The sequence below is a fragment of the Cryptotermes secundus genome, unplaced genomic scaffold, assembly GCF_002891405.2.
Source record: "Cryptotermes secundus unplaced genomic scaffold, Csec_1.0 scaffold73, whole genome shotgun sequence".
Taxonomy (NCBI): domain Eukaryota; kingdom Metazoa; phylum Arthropoda; class Insecta; order Blattodea; family Kalotermitidae; genus Cryptotermes; species Cryptotermes secundus.
This window is the reverse complement of record NW_019738871.1, coordinates 2,693,077-2,712,418: the sequence shown is the minus strand read 5'-3', so window position 1 is coordinate 2,712,418 and position 19,342 is coordinate 2,693,077. Positions and strand designations below refer to the sequence as shown.

At 40.3% G+C, this 19,342-nt stretch overlaps 2 protein-coding genes across 7 annotated transcripts in view; both read left to right on the top strand.

The window, feature by feature from the left end:
• Window positions 1-633: 633 nt before the first annotated feature.
• On the top strand, window positions 634-11,924 carry LOC111871071 (26S proteasome regulatory subunit 6B). Its single transcript, XM_023863847.2, has 7 exons — window positions 634-762; window positions 889-981; window positions 2,424-2,610; window positions 4,036-4,182; window positions 6,020-6,223; window positions 6,607-7,076; window positions 11,211-11,924. Exons 1-7 carry the CDS (start codon window positions 730-732, stop codon window positions 11,322-11,324), a joined length of 1,248 nt encoding a protein of 415 aa, XP_023719615.1. The 5' UTR covers window positions 634-729; the 3' UTR covers window positions 11,325-11,924.
• Window positions 11,925-12,940: 1,016 nt separating this feature from the next.
• Window positions 12,941-19,342, top strand: part of LOC111871068 (4-hydroxybenzoate polyprenyltransferase, mitochondrial) — a 32,016-nt gene continuing 25,614 nt past the window's right edge. For all 6 annotated transcript variants that reach the window (XM_033754078.1, XM_023863841.2, XM_023863840.2 and 3 more), the window contains exons 1-5: window positions 12,941-13,613; window positions 15,383-15,549; window positions 16,080-16,227; window positions 16,482-16,675; window positions 17,516-17,704. In XM_033754078.1, coding sequence (XP_033609969.1) covers window positions 13,229-13,613; window positions 15,383-15,549; window positions 16,080-16,227; window positions 16,482-16,675; window positions 17,516-17,704 — 1,083 coding nt within the window. In that variant the 5' untranslated portion in view covers window positions 12,941-13,228. The remainder of the gene's footprint in view (window positions 13,614-15,382; window positions 15,550-16,079; window positions 16,228-16,481; window positions 16,676-17,515; window positions 17,705-19,342) is intronic.

The following is a 19,342-nucleotide window of genomic DNA, read 5'->3' as shown; positions in this document are numbered from 1 at the left end:
AAGTCTTTTTATTGGTTTTATAAAAAACAATAGATTGCACAGAAGCCAGCTTTTACTTTCCAGCAATTGTGTTCAGAGTATTTCTCTTCATCTTGACGACCAAAACGGCTTTGTTTTTACAGACTCCTATCCAGTAGACACTGTACTCTGGCTGTCCCGTTGGAATGAGGAGGCCGGAGAGTAAAGCTAACCATGTTCATCTAGTGTCAAGGTCAACAATGATTTGTCAGTACTTCTACACCATTACAATTTTACTACGGGTTTATTATTCTCGTAGAAACACAATGCAGACACCATTTTATACACGAATAACTGAGAACTGCCATGTGCTGAATATGGCGTTTGAAGTCAAAACAGAAATGATTATTTTTCTTTATAAACTTAATTTGTTTGAATTGTATCCAAATACCCCCTTCTGCTATCTGGCAATGCAACGTGGTGACAATAATGCCCTTTGTTTCGCCCGACGAAAACATAGATATCCGAGAGGCTATATAGTCATTTCAGGGAATTGGATTCGTAGGTTGAGATTTTTATTTACTTATTTATTTGTTCAACTCTTGCGGTGGTTATCAGCGCCCTACGGAAGACGTGTGAAGCTTCTGTGGACTTGCTAACTTTGATGTCATTGCTGCCAACCACAAAATGACTAAGTTGTGTTGGTAATGCGTAAAGGAATGACTGGCTGATTGCATTTTATTAGTGAAATTTCTATATAAACACATTAGAATGGAAGAAATTGGAATTATATTACCCGATAAGGTACGAAGAATATATTAATCAGCAGTGATGATTTAATGTGAAAGTGAATAATGTAGTATGTGTAAATGTTGTCAGGTTAAATGATCGTGACATAACCAAAATTGTGGCTTTTCTTATAAATTTCAGGAAGAAAATAGCCAAGACTTCAAACCGATTTCGGGGCCTGTAATTGGTTCGGGAGAAGAGGTAGATGTAGAAGATCTTTACACAAAATACAAGGTAAATCTATGACTTTGCACTGTTGATCATAATGAAAGGACACAATACAATTAGTGAAGGAGATTGCCTATAGTTGCCCCGCTTTTGCCATGTGCGTATCACTCATTGTATTGATACTCATGTGTGCTGCATGAAAGGAAGAGTGGGGAATTTGGAAGGTTCTCTGCTGTGTTGACTAACTGAGGAGCACATTGTTCCTGCTGGCACAAGGGTATTGTTACTTTTGATGGACATTTTCCCCCCCTTAATTCACCAGAATTACTCAAGTATTGCAACTGTTTTCATTATTATGTCTTAAGATGTTGTTTGTATAAGTTAATAAATTTCAGTTGCTACCCTTGCAACCTTTTCCAAAAATTTAGTGCATATACATTGTTTTGTACTCTTGGACACTGTTAAATCGACTGACTAAACTAACTTCATGGAACTGAGCCCTTCTTGAGAAGCTGTCAGTTATGGAACTACTGAAGACTTAAATGGACACAGTACAGAAACACTTAATTTGAAATGCTGACCACAAGTGACTGAAACAGTGGAATGAACTGTAAACATTCATGAACATGCAGTGACACATCAGAAATGTGTTTATTGCAGCCATGTTCATGCACAGTACAATTTATATGAGACGTTTTAGTTCAGTCTCAGTGGGTTTTCATCGGACATCGTGTTTAATGAATACATTAACTGAAAACCCCAACATTTAATTTCACAAGTCCAAGTTTAGATTTTTTTTTTAAATAACTAGTAAGAAATCTTCTGCATAAGCAACCATTTGGTGTGAAATGCAGAGTGAGTAGCAGCAGTGGTATTTTGAGCTTTCAAGAACTTTAATCTGTGTACTCATGTTTACAGACATCTGCATTTTATTGCTTAGTTAGACACTTGACCTGTTCCCTTACTGTAATGAACAGTGTGTCACTGGGTGTCTCTTTAAATGTAAGGAATTGACCTAGACTTAAATGCTTTCAGTCACTTCAGGTTTGCATTACTAAGTTTATTTTGTGTGTCTTGGGGCATATTTTATCACATTATCATATAGACTATATAACACTGAACAGTAGGATGATGGATGAAAGGGAAAGGATTTGGAAGGAAATGGTTGTAGCACTGGGGGACTGAGGAATACCACATAAAACTTCAGTGAAAATAGCCAAGATTCGAACCAAGAACCTCATGGATACCTCATATAGACTATATAACACTGAACAGTAGGATGATGGATGAAAAGGAAAGGATTTGGAAGGAAATGGTTGTAGCATGGGGGGGACTGAGGAATACCACATAAAACTTCAGTGAAAATAGCCAAGATTCGAACCAAGAACCTCATGGATACAAGCCAGAAGCAATACCACTGCACTAACCTGCTCACTCTGATTGTTTTGATTTCACAAGTCTATTAGAGAAAATAAGATGAAAATTCAGGGAGTTGTGTGGGTTCACAGAAACTGCAGCGGCAACTCGAGTTTCTTGCTGTTCAGGAGGAATACATCAAGGATGAGCAGCGCAACCTGAAGAAGGAATACCTTCACGCACAGGAGGAGGTGAAGCGAATCCAGAGTGTTCCACTCGTCATAGGGCAGTTCTTGGAAGCTGTTGATCAGAATACTGGCATCGTAGGGAGCACGACTGGTGTGTGTGTTTGTGTGAGGTTTCTGTTAATTCTCATGGTACATTTGTTTCTTGCCCAAAGCTTTAGCTCTGTTCACTGCAGCCTGAACATAGATGACACTCTGTGACTGTAGAGCTGATCAATGATTTGATTCAATTTTTATATAGTTTTTGTTGAATGCTAGGGTTCGAGAAAAGAGTTGTTCTTGTTCTTCTGTGAAGTCATCATTTGCTGTATTGCAGCTGATAGCTTCGTTTTTGCCTAATAATTGTTTTAATATGGTTTACATTATGCAGTTATTCACTTGCAAATTATTCTCTTTTGTACATATATATATATAAAAGGAGCCAGGATAGCTCAGTTGGTATAGTGATGGTCTAAGGACTCTATGGCTGATGTTCGCCAGCTCTGGGGTCCACCCAGCCTCCTGTCCAGTTGATACAGGGGCTCATCTTCCGGGGGTAAAGCAGCCGGTTTGTGAAGCTGACTGCTCACCTTTATCTAGTAACAAGGTCAAGAATGATGGATGTGTACCACCACTCCTCCATATGTCTTCATGGCATAGTGCTTCATTAAGCACAGGGACGACTTGACCATTACCTGCAAGTAACCTATTCAGTGTGTACTGGGGTCTGTTTCCCCAAGGGTGAAACAGGTGTAGCATGCAGCTGATGACTCACTCATGCTCTAGTTTTGGCCCCATTTTTATGTCAGGAGAGGCCCTGAGTCATTTTAAGAAAACTGTTAGAGTATGTGAAGAACACAAAAATTAGAATATACAAAACTATAATTTTGCCTGTGGGTCTGTATGGGTGTGAAACTTGCTCTCTGATATTAAGGGAGGAACATAAACTAAGGGTGTTTGAGAACAGGGTGATGAGGAGAATATTTGGAATGAAGAGAGATGAAGTGGCAGGAGGTTGGAGAAAACTGCATAATGAGGAGCTTCATAACTTGTACTCCTCTCCAAGTGTAATTAGAATGATGAAGTCAAGGAGGATGGGTTGGCAGGGCATGTAGCATGAAGGGGGGAGAAGAGGAATACATATAGGATATTGGTGGGAAAGCCAGAAGGAAAGAGACCACTGGTGAGACCAAGCCTTAGGTGGGTGGACAATATTAAAATTAATCTTAGAGAGACAGGATGGGATGGTATGGATTGGATTGATCTGGCTCAGGATAGGGACCAGTGTAAGGCTCTTGTGAACACGGTAATAAACCTTCGGGTTCCATAAAATGCTGTGAAATTCTTGAGTAGCTGCAGAATTGGCGGCTCCTCAGGAAGGGCTCAGCTCCATGAGTGAGTGAGTGAGTAAGTAAGTAAGTAAGTAAGATCAGGATTGATGATCATGAAAAATGTTTGCAGACCACAGCAATGGACTGGAAAGAGTAAGCCATGGCTGAGAGCACAGCTCACCGTCTTAGTGCTGATGTTTCTATTGCAGGTTCAAATTATTATGTGCGGATACTGTCCACCATAGATCGGGAGCTACTGAAGCCATCTGCCAGTGTGGCTCTGCACAAGCACAGTAATGCACTTGTTGACGTGCTGCCACCAGAAGCCGACTCATCCATATCCATGTTGCAGGCAGGTGTGTCACATAATGGAGTGTTCTGCTTCATATATATGAGGTCGGGGTTTATATATCCAGAAACTGGCCATCTTGATTATAGAAACATCTTCACACTGGTGTACTGGCAACTTCAGACTTGTATTCAGGAGGCATTCAGTTTGATTCTTGATCAGAACACCAGCTATCCTGACTGTGGTTTTTCATGATTTTCCTCAGTGCCTTGATGCACTGGGATTATACCTGGATTGGGGCATGGTCACTTCCTGTCATGTACTCCAGTTCATTATTCATCAGTCATATTTACTATTTGACACTGTGCGATCAAAGGTCTGACAGCATCATAAAATAAACCACATGAATGAAATATGTAACATTGGAGTAGTATCAAGAAATCTTGCTCCAAATCTGAGGAGTTCGGTATTTGATGATCAGACCTGGATCCAGTAGAATGATGCACGTGCTTAGACTTCTCTTGTTCTAGTGATGGATGTTTTGATTTGGAGATTTTCAGTGATCGGTTCCTTAATCTTTATGAGCCAGATTTAAATACTGTACCCTGCTACTACAAATTTAAACTAGGCAGTAATTGGATCTGTATTGCAAACAGTGTGAGTCTGGTCCTTCTGGGATCAGCCAAACTATTGCACATGCTTACACAGTTAATGAACTCTCTACTAGACAATACCAAAAGGCAGTCACCTGTTGTGTAAGTAAACTGAATAGGACATTGCCTATACCTCAGTTGAAGTCATAGGTAAAGTCATATGAGATTTGATGTTCTCATGGCGATGACTATGAAGAGTGCCGATTGTGTTAACTGATGTTTTGGAGGAACGTCAGTTAACAGAATATCTACATGGCGCCACAAACTGGAAGACGGCATTCTTGAAGTAAAGTCATGTTCATCTGTATGTCGGTGCATACATGAATAAAATAAGTACATCGTTTTTAAGACATAGGTCTTATCAATATAATGGTCGACTGAGTAGGACCCTGGCTTCACATTTATAATGTTCTGGTATCAAATTTTGGCCCAAAGACCTGCTGTCAAGATAGTTTTCCTCTGTCCATGCAAGCAGATCCTAGGATTGCACCTCAAATGCCATGACCGTTTCCTTCTTGCATCTAATTCATTTAATTATTCACTGATTATTTTATAATTCAGCTGTATAATATCTGAGCCAGTGACTGCATCATGAAATACAAATAAAATAAATAAGTGGAACTGCTGACACCAGTTGTCGCGTGTTGGGTATGTCACGCAACAAATAACTTTATGTGGGTCTTGGATTTAGCGAATCTTTATTGGACACTCACACTTACACTCTTACAACACTCTAATGTGACATCTCAACTATCCTTGGCCATGGTTGGATCTCAACTGTCTCTGGCGGCGGCTATCCCAATACTGACTTCTTACTGTCTTTTTTTCTATATTGTATGGCGTCTAGGTTCCGACTGACTTGGCAAATGCCTTCAACCCTTTTTATAACCTTGGCCGCTGCTATGCAATGAACCCTCGTTATAACCGTGGAGACTCATTTCCAGGGAGATTCGGCATTCTCTACGCAACGGCTCACTGTTAGAATTACAATACCACTATTGTTACTTCCTATGCAACGGGTCTGTTCTAGCATTTCCGTGGAAGTAACCCTTCTGGATTCCAAACATGTGACAATATATAAGTATTGTTGTTTGTATATGAAATATAAATGTTCATGCACTTCCCATGCATCCAGTGTGTAGAGACTGTATGAAATGTGTGTTGTGTATTGTGTGGAACTGTTCACACCGAAGTTGTACTGTTCTCTGTAACAAACCTGTTGTGCAGTTACATATCTCCTCCTGTGTTCAGATGAGAAGCCAGATGTGCAATATGCAGATATTGGTGGGATGGACATGCAGAAGCAGGAGATCCGGGAGGCCGTTGAACTGCCCTTGACACATTTCGAGTTGTACAAGCAGATCGGTATTGATCCTCCACGTGGTGTACTGATGTATGGCCCACCCGGCTGTGGCAAAACCATGCTGGCCAAAGCAGTGGCCCACCATACAACAGGTGAGTTGGATTGAGATTAAAATATAGAAATATCTCATTGATAATTTTCAGTTGTAAAGTGTCTGATACGTGTATTCACTCTATGAAAAACTGGAAATAGGTACGATGTGGCTCAGAAGACAGTGGACTTAATAAGATGCTGTAATTTGTCTGCATCAGATTTCAGCTGAATCAGGCAAACAATGCACTTCAATTTTTGTCTGTTTGGGCATGGTACAAGGAACACTGAAAGGATCCTGGCTTACTTCCTAAATAGTTGTCTGCAGCATTTTATGGTAACATGAAGAAACGTGACCTGCCCTCTGTTCAGGATATGACATGCATTTCATATTTCATATCACCTACATCAGACATGGATACAGTCCCTGTCTTTTGTGTTACAGCCGCATTCATCCGAGTGGTGGGATCAGAATTTGTACAGAAGTACCTTGGCGAGGGGCCCCGGATGGTTCGAGATGTCTTCCGATTAGCCAAAGAAAACTCACCAGCTATAATATTTATTGATGAGATCGATGCCATTGCCACGAAGCGTTTTGATGCACAGACGGGTGCCGACAGAGAGGTGCAGCGTATCTTGCTGGAGCTGCTGAACCAGATGGATGGCTTTGATCAGACCACAAATGTAAAGGTGATCATGGCTACCAACCGTGCAGACACACTTGATCCAGCTCTGCTTCGGCCTGGGCGATTGGACCGTAAGATTGAGTTCCCATTACCAGATCGACGACAGAAGAGGCTCGTATTTTCCACAATCACATCAAAGATGAACCTCAGTGAAGAAGTTGATCTAGAGGATTATGTGGCACGTCCTGATCGCATCTCTGGTGCAGATATCAATGCCATCTGTCAGGAGGTGGGTAGTGTAATCTGTAGTTACATGCTTAGCAAGGTGAACATATTCTGTGAATGGAGAAAATCACAAGGGCCACTAACTTACCTTTTGTATGGCTATGTTTTCTTGAAATGTGTAAGACTGGTAAGTGCAGGCATGTCAAATTTGAGGCATCTCAGCTGCTGTGGTTGTAGTTGCTCCTCTTCCATGTGGAAGAAGGAATTGTAATCTAGTAGTGTGAGGCTGGTTTCCATATTTTAATTTGAAGGGGAGTTAGTATTGAAAAAGGAAGCATTCAATCAGCTGAACTGTTCATGTGAACCACTTCAATAATGCAACACTTTGCCAGTAAAGGTTAAGTACCTGAAATGTTTCTGTAAAAAATAATATTGGCATTAACCCTTTGACTGCCAGGCTGCCTGCTATAAATGCTGAGGCTGCCTGAGGGAGATGCAGTTGCACAAAGAAACATGCCATATTTCCTCAAAACTGTTTGTCATTTAAACATCAGTATATCATATTCGATGCCATCTATTGACAGGTATGGTGTATTAATTGATTAGCAGTGATATTTTTTTTTTTCTTTGGCACTACAGCCCCAGTGGGCCTAGGCCTACCTCCGTGACCTTCTCCGTTCACTTCGGTTTTTCTAGATCTAAGACATTCGGTAGGACTCCTTAGGCGGGTGATCAGCTCGTCGCAAGGCCTCTACCTGTACACAAACAGAAAAACGCACACACACAAACTAAACATCCATGCCCTGAGTGGGATTCGAACCCATGATCCCGGTTTCCAAGCAAGCGAAGACAGTACATGCCTTAGACCGCTCGGCTACTGTGACGGACCGACACTTTTCTATAGCCTTGGCAATTTTAATGCACATACACTGAACTCCACTAATTGATATGTGGGGTGCATGGGTGCACAAGTGTGATCACTCTCTGTTATATACCTACATTTCAAGTCTTCGCCATGCATTAAACTTTTATGGAAGCCATATGCCAAATATTTGTTTTCAAATGATTCAAAATGTTACCCTCTCTAGGAGATTTTAATTTTTTTGGTACACGAGAAGGTCACAGAAAGAAATCACTACTTCAGTGAATGTTGGAACATTAGTATTGCCATGTGGTACTGACTGCACATGAGATTTGGAATGGTAACATGATCTATTGCATCAGGTAAACTGCTGCTTGCCCTCACCAGCACAGTTATACCTTTTGTTTTGAGTCTGAGGGCTAATGGCCATATTTTACTGCTGCGCAGCTTTGGGAGTCATGAAACTCCTTGGATTTATTGGTCACTGAATTGTCTTCTTTGCCAATGAGTACACAGTATACAAATATTTACTCTTATTTCACAGTCTGCTATATCACTCTTGCTTGGTTAAGATAACATGAACTTCTAGTGTGTTCTGTCATGGCTGACTCTCTTGTCACAAACACATTACTAGGCTGTGGGTTCATAGAGTGGGAACTCCTCTGTCAGCTCACAGCACTCTGTATATTGCTTTGATGTGAACTAATGAGAAGACACTGCCCCCCTCAGTTCCTTGCCTTTTGTGCATGTATGTTGCTGTCTGGAATTGGAGCTTGATGTTACCTAGCAATATTGCACCTCTGCAACATTTCTCTGATCCCAGGATTCTGACTTTTAGGCATCATGTCATGTTACTCCCTCCTTAACACATCATGGACCAGCGATTTAAATATTTAAATCACCCTGGGGACCGGCATTATTAAACCTACTATCCTAATGTGTGCACTGTTCACTTTAAAAATTAATATAAAATCTCCTGATTAATTTTATGAACTAAAATTTTTGGAGAACACTTACCAGTGCTCCTAGAAGTGTTTGAGAGTGTGATATTTCTGAAAACATTCCTCTTTGTGAAGTGGCTTCACACAGAATTTGCAATGTAGACGGTCATACTCCTTTTTTTTGTGAACTGTGCAAACACAGCATTGCCTAGAAAGATGCTTCCCCTTGGAATGTTCAATCTTCACAGTTTTCACGAGGGTATGTTTCTGCATATCACCCGAGAGTCACCCTGGGGGGTCCACGTGAGGCCTGCATGGGGTGGGAGTTGATGGGGCCATTTGCCCCAAGTCTGTGTCTGACTCTGGTTCTGCCGCCACCATCTGGTCTGTAGCCCAGGCCTTTGTCACATTCATCAGAAATGCTTTGTATTTCAATTTTGAATCAGGGTTTAGATTTTGTGATTTTTTTTTTGCTGTCCCCCGCAATCTTACTACCCGCATTTCCGTCGCAGCTACTGTCACTTTTACTGTCTGTGGCCACAATTCTTTGTTCTCCCCTGTCACTGCCACTGAGTCACCGTCACTATGCATCTCATAGGCTAGCTCATCGGAGAAGAATTCATCCTTGATCCATATTCCCCTACTAACTTACTGGCTGTTACATACAGCTTGAAGACCGAAAATTCCTTTGGAATGGGTTAAAATACCAGTGAGGTCATGTTACTGAATACTAAGCAAACATTCCAGAGGTTTATTGCTCAGTAGCCATGCAGCTGTGTGGCAAAAGAGCAAGGTATAGTTTGTTGCAACCTAACGTGTCCTAAAATCATTATATCATGCGACCGGTCCACCACGTTTAAAAGCGAAAAGCATGATATCGTGCGACCGGCCCTTTATGTCTTATGGTTGCTTGTCCTGAGTAGCCCATATGCACAGTCATTTACTCCACTCCAAGGGGACCTCCCTTTTTTGTATGTGACTGTCCTCGTGAATGGTGCCACAGTGCCATACTGCCCCCAGCTGCATATTTATGATGCATCTGCATACAGAATTTGACATACTCAGCTCCATTGGTTCATTAGTTATTAGCATTAAACTGAAGGATATTGTGCAGATACCATATTGTTTTATATTTTACAAAAACAGTATCTTAAAAGTTGCACATTTTTCAAAGATCTGTTGAAACAAAAATTTTCAGAATTGCTTCCTACCCTACAAGTTGTGGCAGCTGCCATTCTGGTATTAATGATGTCAGGTTATTAAATATCACATAGGTTGTATGTTGTTCATATAGTTTCATGAAAAGTCAGCAGTTCATTAAAAAGTTATTAAGGTGGGACAGGTGTGCACAGAGCAGCTTAACAGTTGTAACATATCCTTAGTTATGTGTTTCAGTAAATATGCAACAATTATAGCATTATTTGGAGGCACTATAATATGGTGCATCTGCGGCAGTCCCAGGCTGACTGGGGGGAGGGGGTTACATACATGAAAAGCACTGCAGTTGTCAGTTCCTTATGGGGAATGGGAATTAAGGGAACTGAGTCTGCTGTCAACACTTGTCAGAGCCTGTGTCAGTTGCCTGCTCCTTCACTAGGGGCAAAAAATATGAAATGGCTTGAAATACAGTGTGTGCCAAAATATACAGTACTGAAACTCGCACATCTCGAACACATGTGTGTTTGTTGACGGGGCATAGCTCCAGCCGCAGGTGTTCCCAGTAGTGAAAAGGAAGTTGTGTTCTGCAGTTGTTGGAAATGGGTCTCTCAATGGAGGAAAAAGTATTCATAGTTGAGTATTATTTCTGCTCATATGGAAGTGGTTGCCAGACAAGTCGCTTCCTTGGTTTTGAGCTGCCAGATGTTATCGTCCAGAAACCGCTACATAGGACATGTGTGACGATATGGTGTGCTGTCTCAGCACACGGTATATTAGGCCCATATTTAATTGAGGATGAGGAAGGCAATGCTCTTATTGTCACCCAAGAACTCTACAGGGACATGGTGATTGGACAATTTCTTCAGGATTCGAGAAGGTTCTGTTGTGCATGGGGTCTTCACATGAATAGACAGTGGTATTAACAGGACGTCTTTTCATTTCAGTACCGTAGATTTTGGCACATACCGTATAAGTAGTGTCACGAAAAGACACTCTAAATTTATTAAGCTGGAAGCTAGAAACTGGTTTCAGATGCTTAAACCCCAACAAAGATGATCCTTTGATGTTGTCAGTCTGTCCACAAATTATACACCATGGACATATAAGATCAAATACCATGATTGGCAGAAGGGGATGCAAGTTGAAAAACACAGATACTTGAAATTCGTGGCTGGTGGGGGATTGCTGTACATGAGAGACACACTCACTAAACTGTTGGATGTTCTCATTGTTCCAGGCTGGAATGCATGCAGTCCGTGAAAACCGATACATCGTCCTTGCAAAGGACTTTGAAAAGGGTTATAAGAATAATATCAAGAAAGATGAGTCAGAACATGAGTTCTACAAGTGAAGTGTTCTAATGTTGTCAAAGAGATGGACCTGCTCTGTGTTGCAGGATCAGAAACAGTCTCACCCAGCAGAACTAACTTATTCATTTGGATTTAAAATAAAAATTTTTACACTAAACCTCTCACTTCATTTCATGCTTTAGAATTCTGAGTGATTGGTCTTTAGAATGGATAATTTCCATGTTCTTTGTTTCTTTGTATACATGAGCAGAATACTCTGATCATCTTTGAGGATGCATCATCAGCATTAATATTATTTCACTCTAAAATATGGCATCGATTTGATGAAGGTTTGGTATTAATTTTTCAGCCTATAAACCAAGATCCCTGTGATACAGAAGATCTCATTGACACAGGAATTCTCTTGTGCAAGGTTGCTTACTCAAGTATGTTGCACCGTCAGAGATGTTTTAGACACACTTTAGTTCTAATGAGTCAGAAAGTTACTTCATCTGTGTTTGCATTTGGTTTTATGGGAAACATTTGATAAAAGGTTCTGAGGTGTTTGGAATTCTGTTCACTGGTGACAGCAATGCAGACACAGTGTTTACTCTTCTACATGTAACTGAAACAAAGATATAAATTGAAATGTCACAGTAATACCTCATTGCCTTTGTTTTCTTTACCTGTATTTTTCTGGCTAAAAAGCTGTTATATAAATGATACTAAAATTTGTTACCCAAATTCATTTAGGTTATCACTTTACATTGACCTCCAAGTTTGAACGTTAAGGAAAAATGCAGTTCTGAAGCTACGTTAATGTATTGCTGTTTGGAGGCATTCTTTACTTCCCTGACTGATTATACATGTCATATTCTTGTTGTCAACAGAAACTTGGGAGGAATGCACCCTGTTGATGCAGCAGTGACTGAATAATTGATCCTTACAGTTTCTCATGCATGACTGATCTACATATCTGATCACTATATTTTGATTAGTGTTTATTATCTGCTCAGTTGGTGGCATCATATTATGTGACATGTGTTCCCAATGATACGGGTTTGACAATAGCAGTAACACACTAGCTGGGACACTAGCTATCTTGACAGGATGTCAGACTTTTTTCTCAGACCCCCCCAGGCAAGTGATAGGATAGTACCTTGATTAAGCCCTGATTACTTCGTTTCCAATTCAGTCATTCGCCTGATGCACAGCCATTCACTGCTGTATAATTTGCCAGCAGACCCCTTCACAAAAGGAAAACATAGTTCTATGGCTGTTATAGTTCACAGTGTCCATTGCATTTCAGTAGGGAGATGGATTGATGTAAATGAAGTGTTCATATTTTACAGGGACTGGTGAGACTTTCTCCCAGAGGATACAATTGAAGTGATATTGAACTTTGTTCAAAAACCAACATAACGTAGTGAGAACCTCTGCAGTGCAAGAGATCAGGTTGCAGAATTATTTATTGCTATCCTTTTGAACAGATGGTTACGGGGGGGGGGGCGGAGTACTCATAAGCCAGTGCTATGATCGCTATGATAGAATACCTTCTTACCGACCGTGCTCTCGGCACTGGCGGCGGCGATTTTGTGTCAGTACAGTTACATCTGAATATGGATGACAGTAGTAATACTCTTGTGACGTCACGGCGGCCATGTTGCCCGCCAGTAACCTTGAGTTGTATGTGCCAGTAGGCGGGGGCAAGGACGCCAAGAGGAAGAAATTGTAAAATCGGTAGAAATAGTGGGAATGAAAGTGTCGGTTGTTTCAAATGTAGGAGGCATGTTATCATGTGAATTGAGGTTGCTTGCTTTTGCGTAACAAATTTCAATAAACTTTTATTTATGTTTGATGTTAGAATAATATTTAACCATTTGTTCAGACTGTTGATGACTTCTCGTTTTCACCTCTTTAAAATGAAACTCATGGAATAATTTAAATATACAACACACACGTGAACATGTTAGCTATATGTGTGAATTTACGAACTTTAGCGACACATCTTTTAGTGCATAATGCAAGGCATATAGGTATAAAATGGGTGACTCTATTGCCAAAAAGATGTAGTTTTGTTTGCACGAGAATTTTGTCAGTGTACCGGCTTGAGGAGTGTGATAATTACAGTACTTTAAGTTTAACAATAAGCCAGCGACAGAATTGTAAATTTCCTCATAATTCAGATGTTTTGTTCCTACATTATAATGCTCGCAGTAATTCTTCAAAGTCAGATTGTTGTCAAGTGGGAATCGACAGAAGAGCAGGAAAACTTGCAGCAGCGTTTGTTAATAATTCAGCTTCAGCTCTACAGCCTTACATGAAATTGATGAGGATTGACAAACCAATAGGTAAACCCTTTTGAAGTACTGATTGATGTGCCTGGTTGAAGTCCCAAGTTCTTTATTAAATTAGTAACAGGGCTGATGAATAATGAACTGCTGTGTTTTCTGTTTGTAATGTTATGGGATGAAAATGGGTGGAAGAGTGGATGACCTTCAGCCTTCGAACATTTGAAAGAACACTTCTAAAATAACAAAACCAGATAAACTGCCCTTTCTTTCTAAAAAAAGATGTTTTCTGATACTATCATGAGAGTTTAATCTCATCTTTGAAGCATAAAATTCATGGCAGTTGATCACCATTGGACAAATTTGTTAGTATGCATACCAGCTGAAAAAAATCACTGATTTTAAATGTTTAGTTCTTACCATGATCATTCTATTATTGGGGTATGTGTTAGCATAGTTGGTTGAGGTACTATGCTACAAGCTGTAGCTGTAAGGTCACGGGTTTGATTCCTGATAAGATTGTTGGATTTTTCATTTAACCTAATCCTTCCAGCCTCACTGCGATCCTGGGGTTGACTCAGCCTCTAACAGAAATGAATACCAGGAATATTCTTGGAAGTAAAGGGCATCCAGCGTGTAAGGCTGACAACCTTACTGCCATCTGTGAGCCGATTGTCTAGATAATGTGGTTTTCTTGATGTCTAATAATCCTATGGGCCTCCATGGCCTGTTACAGGCATCGCTTTACCTTTACCAATCTGTGATTAATTTTCTGCCAGAAAACTCCATAACCTTCAGTAGAGTTTTACAGAATTGGAACATTCATGTAATATCCAAGTTGTAATATATTTCAACATTTTGTTTCAGTAATTAGTGTTATGTTATTTAACATTTGCACACCCACCAAACATTAATAAATGCTGCAGAAAAGGATGAAATTTGATATAAATAATGAAAGCCTGTTGTGCGTATCACTGCTTATATTTTGCATAACTCAAAATCTGTGTAGAGGAGAACCATGCATGCAGTTGTCTTTCATACTTTTCAGAGAAATCTTGAAAATTAGATTGGTAGATGACAAGCTGTGTTTTGAAATTTCCCATAAAGTTACTATATTTTAATATTGAAATTGTGTAATGAAAATACTTTATATGTTTTCTTTTTGTGCAAGATACGATACTGAGGGTGTTTGAGAGCAGGGTGTTGAGGAGAATATTTGAACCAAAGAGGGATGAAGTGACAGGAGGTTGGAGAAAACTGCATAATGAGAAGCTTCATAACTTATACTCTTCTCCACGTATAATTAGAATTATCAAGTCAAGGAGGATGAGATGGGCAGGATGTGTAGCATGAATGGGGTGAAGCAGAATGTATATAGGATATTGGTGGGAAAACCAGAAGGAAAGAGACCATTGGGAAGACCAAGACGGAGGTGGGTGGACAATATTAAATAGATCTTAGAGAGATAGGATGGGATGGTATGGACTTGATTGATCTGGCTCAGGATAGGGACCAGTGGAGAGCTCTTGGGAACACGGTAATGAACCTTTGGGTTCCATAAAATGCTGGGAAATTCTTGAGTAGCTGCGGAATTGGTGGCTCCTCAAGAAGGGCTCAGCACCGTGAGTGAGTGAGTGAGTGAGAGAGGGTAAGCATGTGAAATTTGGTATTCTGGTGATTGTAGTTTTGGTTCAGAAGTGCCAACAAAGTGATTGTGTAAAGGTCTGAGTTGTTATTGTAAAAGTAAACCAAATCCAGCCTTTACAGGATTCATCTTTGCCTGAATGCTTATGAGGGTGGTTGTGGCCATGTGTACGGGAATGTTGCAGGTTCTTGGCTGCTGTTTTGGCCATGTGGTTGGAGTATAGCATTGAGTGCATTGCCAGGAGCTCTGCCAGATCTCAAGATGTTGGGGCTCTTTGGTCTGGGAGCATTCATCATGAGGGGTGCTGGGTGCACTATAAATGACATGTGGGATAGAGACATTGATAAGAAGGTCAGTTGTACAGAAGTATCATGGGCCATATCGAGCTGACACGAGGAAATCCGATTGTCTGTCACGAGGCAGCAAAACTTCCAGTAGCTGGCTACTGCTCCTCACAGCATGTCTGCACACTAGTCAGCTTTACTTTTCAGATTATCATATTGAAATTTGATGTAATGACCCTGATTTTATGCAAATTCAGGTTACAGTGACAAAGATTGGTTGGGTCAGGCTATGCATATCAGAACTACTACTCTTCCAGTGACCTGTCAAGGGAGGTTGGTCCATGTCTTGACAGGTAGGGACTGAATGAGGGCTCAAGTTTTCCTTTTCTTCCCTTAACATTCTGCCATTTTTGTATGTCATCTTTTCCATTCTACTGTTTCTGTTTATTTTTAACCAAAAAATAATGTCTGAAGGTTGAGGTGCATAAAATATGCAAATACAATAAAGAAAATGATGTGTACAAAGTGGGGGATCCATATTCAGTAACTGTGCCTTACATTTAATTTGAATACCATACTGTTGTTTGATTTGAGCAGGTATCTCGAACAAAAGACCGACCTCTAGTCAGTGGTGTCCTTTCTCAGCTTGAGGCTTTGGTGTTTCTTTCTGGTCAGCTGGGTCTTGGATTGCTCGTGCTTCTCCAGTTAAATTGGTACAGCATTCTTCTCGGAGCCAGTTCCTTAGGTATGTGTAGTCACAATTAAATAGCCATCATGGTGCACTTCTGCAGACTCTGGTGACACTTGGATTATGTGATTCAGCAGTTCTGCATGAAGCAGTAATTGGAATTCAGGTTATTTTGTGTTTGTAATAAATGTTTTACTGGGGCAGTGCTTTGTTTGTTTGCTTCACCCTTCCTAAAAAAATAGAAGAAAACCTTGTACAGGTATTGAGCTGTATTGTAATTGATACCTTGTGTGATTTTACTTTGTTTTTAGGTCTAGTCATAATTTACCCTCTTATGAAGAGGGTCACTCATTGGCCACAACTTATATTAGGAATGACATTCAACTGGGGAATTCTTCTCGGTTGGTCTGCTGTCAATGGTTCCTGCAATTGGCCCATTTGCCTGCCACTCTATGCAGCTGGAATTTGCTGGACAATAGTCTATGACACAATCTATGCGCATCAAGTGAGTGTAATCAGGATGGACAGAAGTGTCTGCACACTCTCAGTGATTTGGTTACATTCCATGCATGCTATGTCCACTTCATTTTAGGTTTAGTTAGAAGGGCACGCTGTAAATGTTTGGTGACACATAATGGCTGAAATTCCTATACTTAAATCATAAATGAAAAGCAGCACAGAAGACTGGAGCCAGACAGCTCAGTCAGTATAGGGACTAGGTTACAGGCTGGACAACAAGAGAATTGGGGTTGCAAGTCTTCTTTTTTCCACCTGTCCAGATTGGCTCTTGAACCCACCCAGTCTCTTGTCTCATGTGAACTGGGGGCTCTTTCTCTGGGGTTAAAGATTCTGACCACCTACCTAGACCTGGTGGTTATGAAATTCTCTCAGAAAAAGACTGCCATAGATCAACAACACAGGTGTGGTACACTGATATGCCAATGAGACCATACCGAGGTTTCTGTCCACTGCTGCCATGGCAAGCACACGGTGGTGAGTTCGCGAACTTTATTGTCAGACCTTGTATAGGAGGCTGATTGGGTCCCAGAGCTGATTGGGACACTACAAATAGAGAAATCTAGCCATATATGGAATGGTAATATTTAAGAGGAAATTAAAGAATTAGGTTGTGACGGTGTGGGCTAGATTCACGTGGCTTTTGATAGGATCCAGTCCTGGGCTATGGTAAGCACGACTTAACATTCAGGTTCCATAAAGTGGGGAAGTTTCTTGAGCAGCTAAGAGACTGTTAGTTTCTGAAGGAGGACTGTGGTCTGTGGAATGAGTTAACAAATCTTGAACTGCAGGTATTGTAAAAATGGTTTGTAATCTTGCCATCTTTCAGGATAAGGTAGAAGATGTACTTCTTGGCATCAAGTCAACAGCGATTATGTTTGGAGAAAATACAAAATTATGGCTGTCAGGATTCACTTCCATGATGATTTCTGGCTTGGTTGTCACAGGAGTACAATGTGATCAAACGTGGCCATACTACGCATCTGTTGGATTTGTTGCCGCACATCTCAGCACTCAGGTAAGCCAGAGCCACTTCTTTGCTGCATATACAGTTGGATAACTCCGGCTCACTGACAGAAGTATAGAAGCCTTTGAAAGAACTTTATTCTGATGAGCCAGGATAATCCCGAGGTCTCAAAAGAGGAACTCTGTAGTTTCCAATTTAGTAATTTTTGGATGTGAAACCAAACACACTGTCTGGATTTGAGGTTCTTGCAGTGGTGAGTGTGAAGATTACGTGCCCTCTGGGTTATAATGCCATGCAGTCTGAATAAAGCTTGATGCTTCTCAGAAATACTGCACTTTTTCCAGACCACACAGCATTACGACTCTTCAGAAGACAGTATTCTTTCGGAAAATATGGAGAAAGTGTCAGACTTAATGGCATGCATTAAAAGATCCCAATTGGAGCACCATTTGTAGTCCTGCAGACATCTAAAAAAATAGTTCAGTTTCTGTCAAAGTACACTGAAGCATGTCTTGTGTGACTGTAACTACAGATGTGATGCTTTTGTGTCATAGATGTTTCTTGGCATTGTCAGTTTTCTTTCATGTATTCACCACTTTGGGGGTTCAGTTATTGGTCCACATATCCTGGCCCATTGATTAGGAAACCTAGCATTCAGAGGACAGCAAACCCAAAGACTGAAATGAGGCAGGGCTCCATGTTTCTGGAAAATGATATCAGTTGCATTTCTGCAATTCATGTTATCCATTTCTGGGCAACAAACACTTCTTAACATTAAATATATGTTTCTGATAATGATATATTCTGCAAAATACGAAATTGTCATGCAGTAGATCGTGCTGTACATTCACTTTTGGAGTGTCATGCATATACTCAAGAAATTAGTACTGCTTTTCTACTCTAGAAATTCAACAGCTGTATGGGATCAAGTGATATTAAGAAATGATGGATCATCTGTAAAATGGACTTATCATAAGTAAATCTTCATTGGCATCTGTTTCTTGAAACACAAAATGTTTTAATTTGACTTGATTCAGGTGATCAGGAAGTTGAATTTTGTAACCCAGTTTAATTCTTGTGTTCCGTGTAATCTCATGCACTTGAGCCACACATGTAGGTGGATGGGTTTGCTATACCAGATAGAGACTGAAATGAGGAATAGATTTCCTTGGGCTCTATACACACAATAGCCTGATATATGCCACACATCATGTGGCTGTGCTGGTGCTATCTGCTTTATAGTGTTTCCTGTTTCTTTAAATGAATAGACCCATTGACATAATGAAGTCTGAGGTTGTTCTGTGTTATTTACATTGAAAATTAAATTTAACAGTGGACTTGAACTCATACTATGTGATGGTGACATGTATAGACTGTTGTGGGAATGTAATACTGCCATTAGTGTGATGTGTTGTGTATATGTGTGTGCAAACTAAAATTGGTGTATTGTTAAACATCACATAAAAATTCCATGACTTATGGAACCAAAAATAAACAAGATATTAAATGTTAAAACTATATTGTAAAGTTTTGATGACTTTGTGCCTTCACATCAAGGGTTTTCTAAATCAGGATGCACTTTTGAACAGTAATATCCCCAGAATGACTAGATATATAAACAAGGTTCAGGGGGTACTGTATTGGTAGATAATGATAATTTTCCATTCATAAGATTATTAGTTTCCTTGT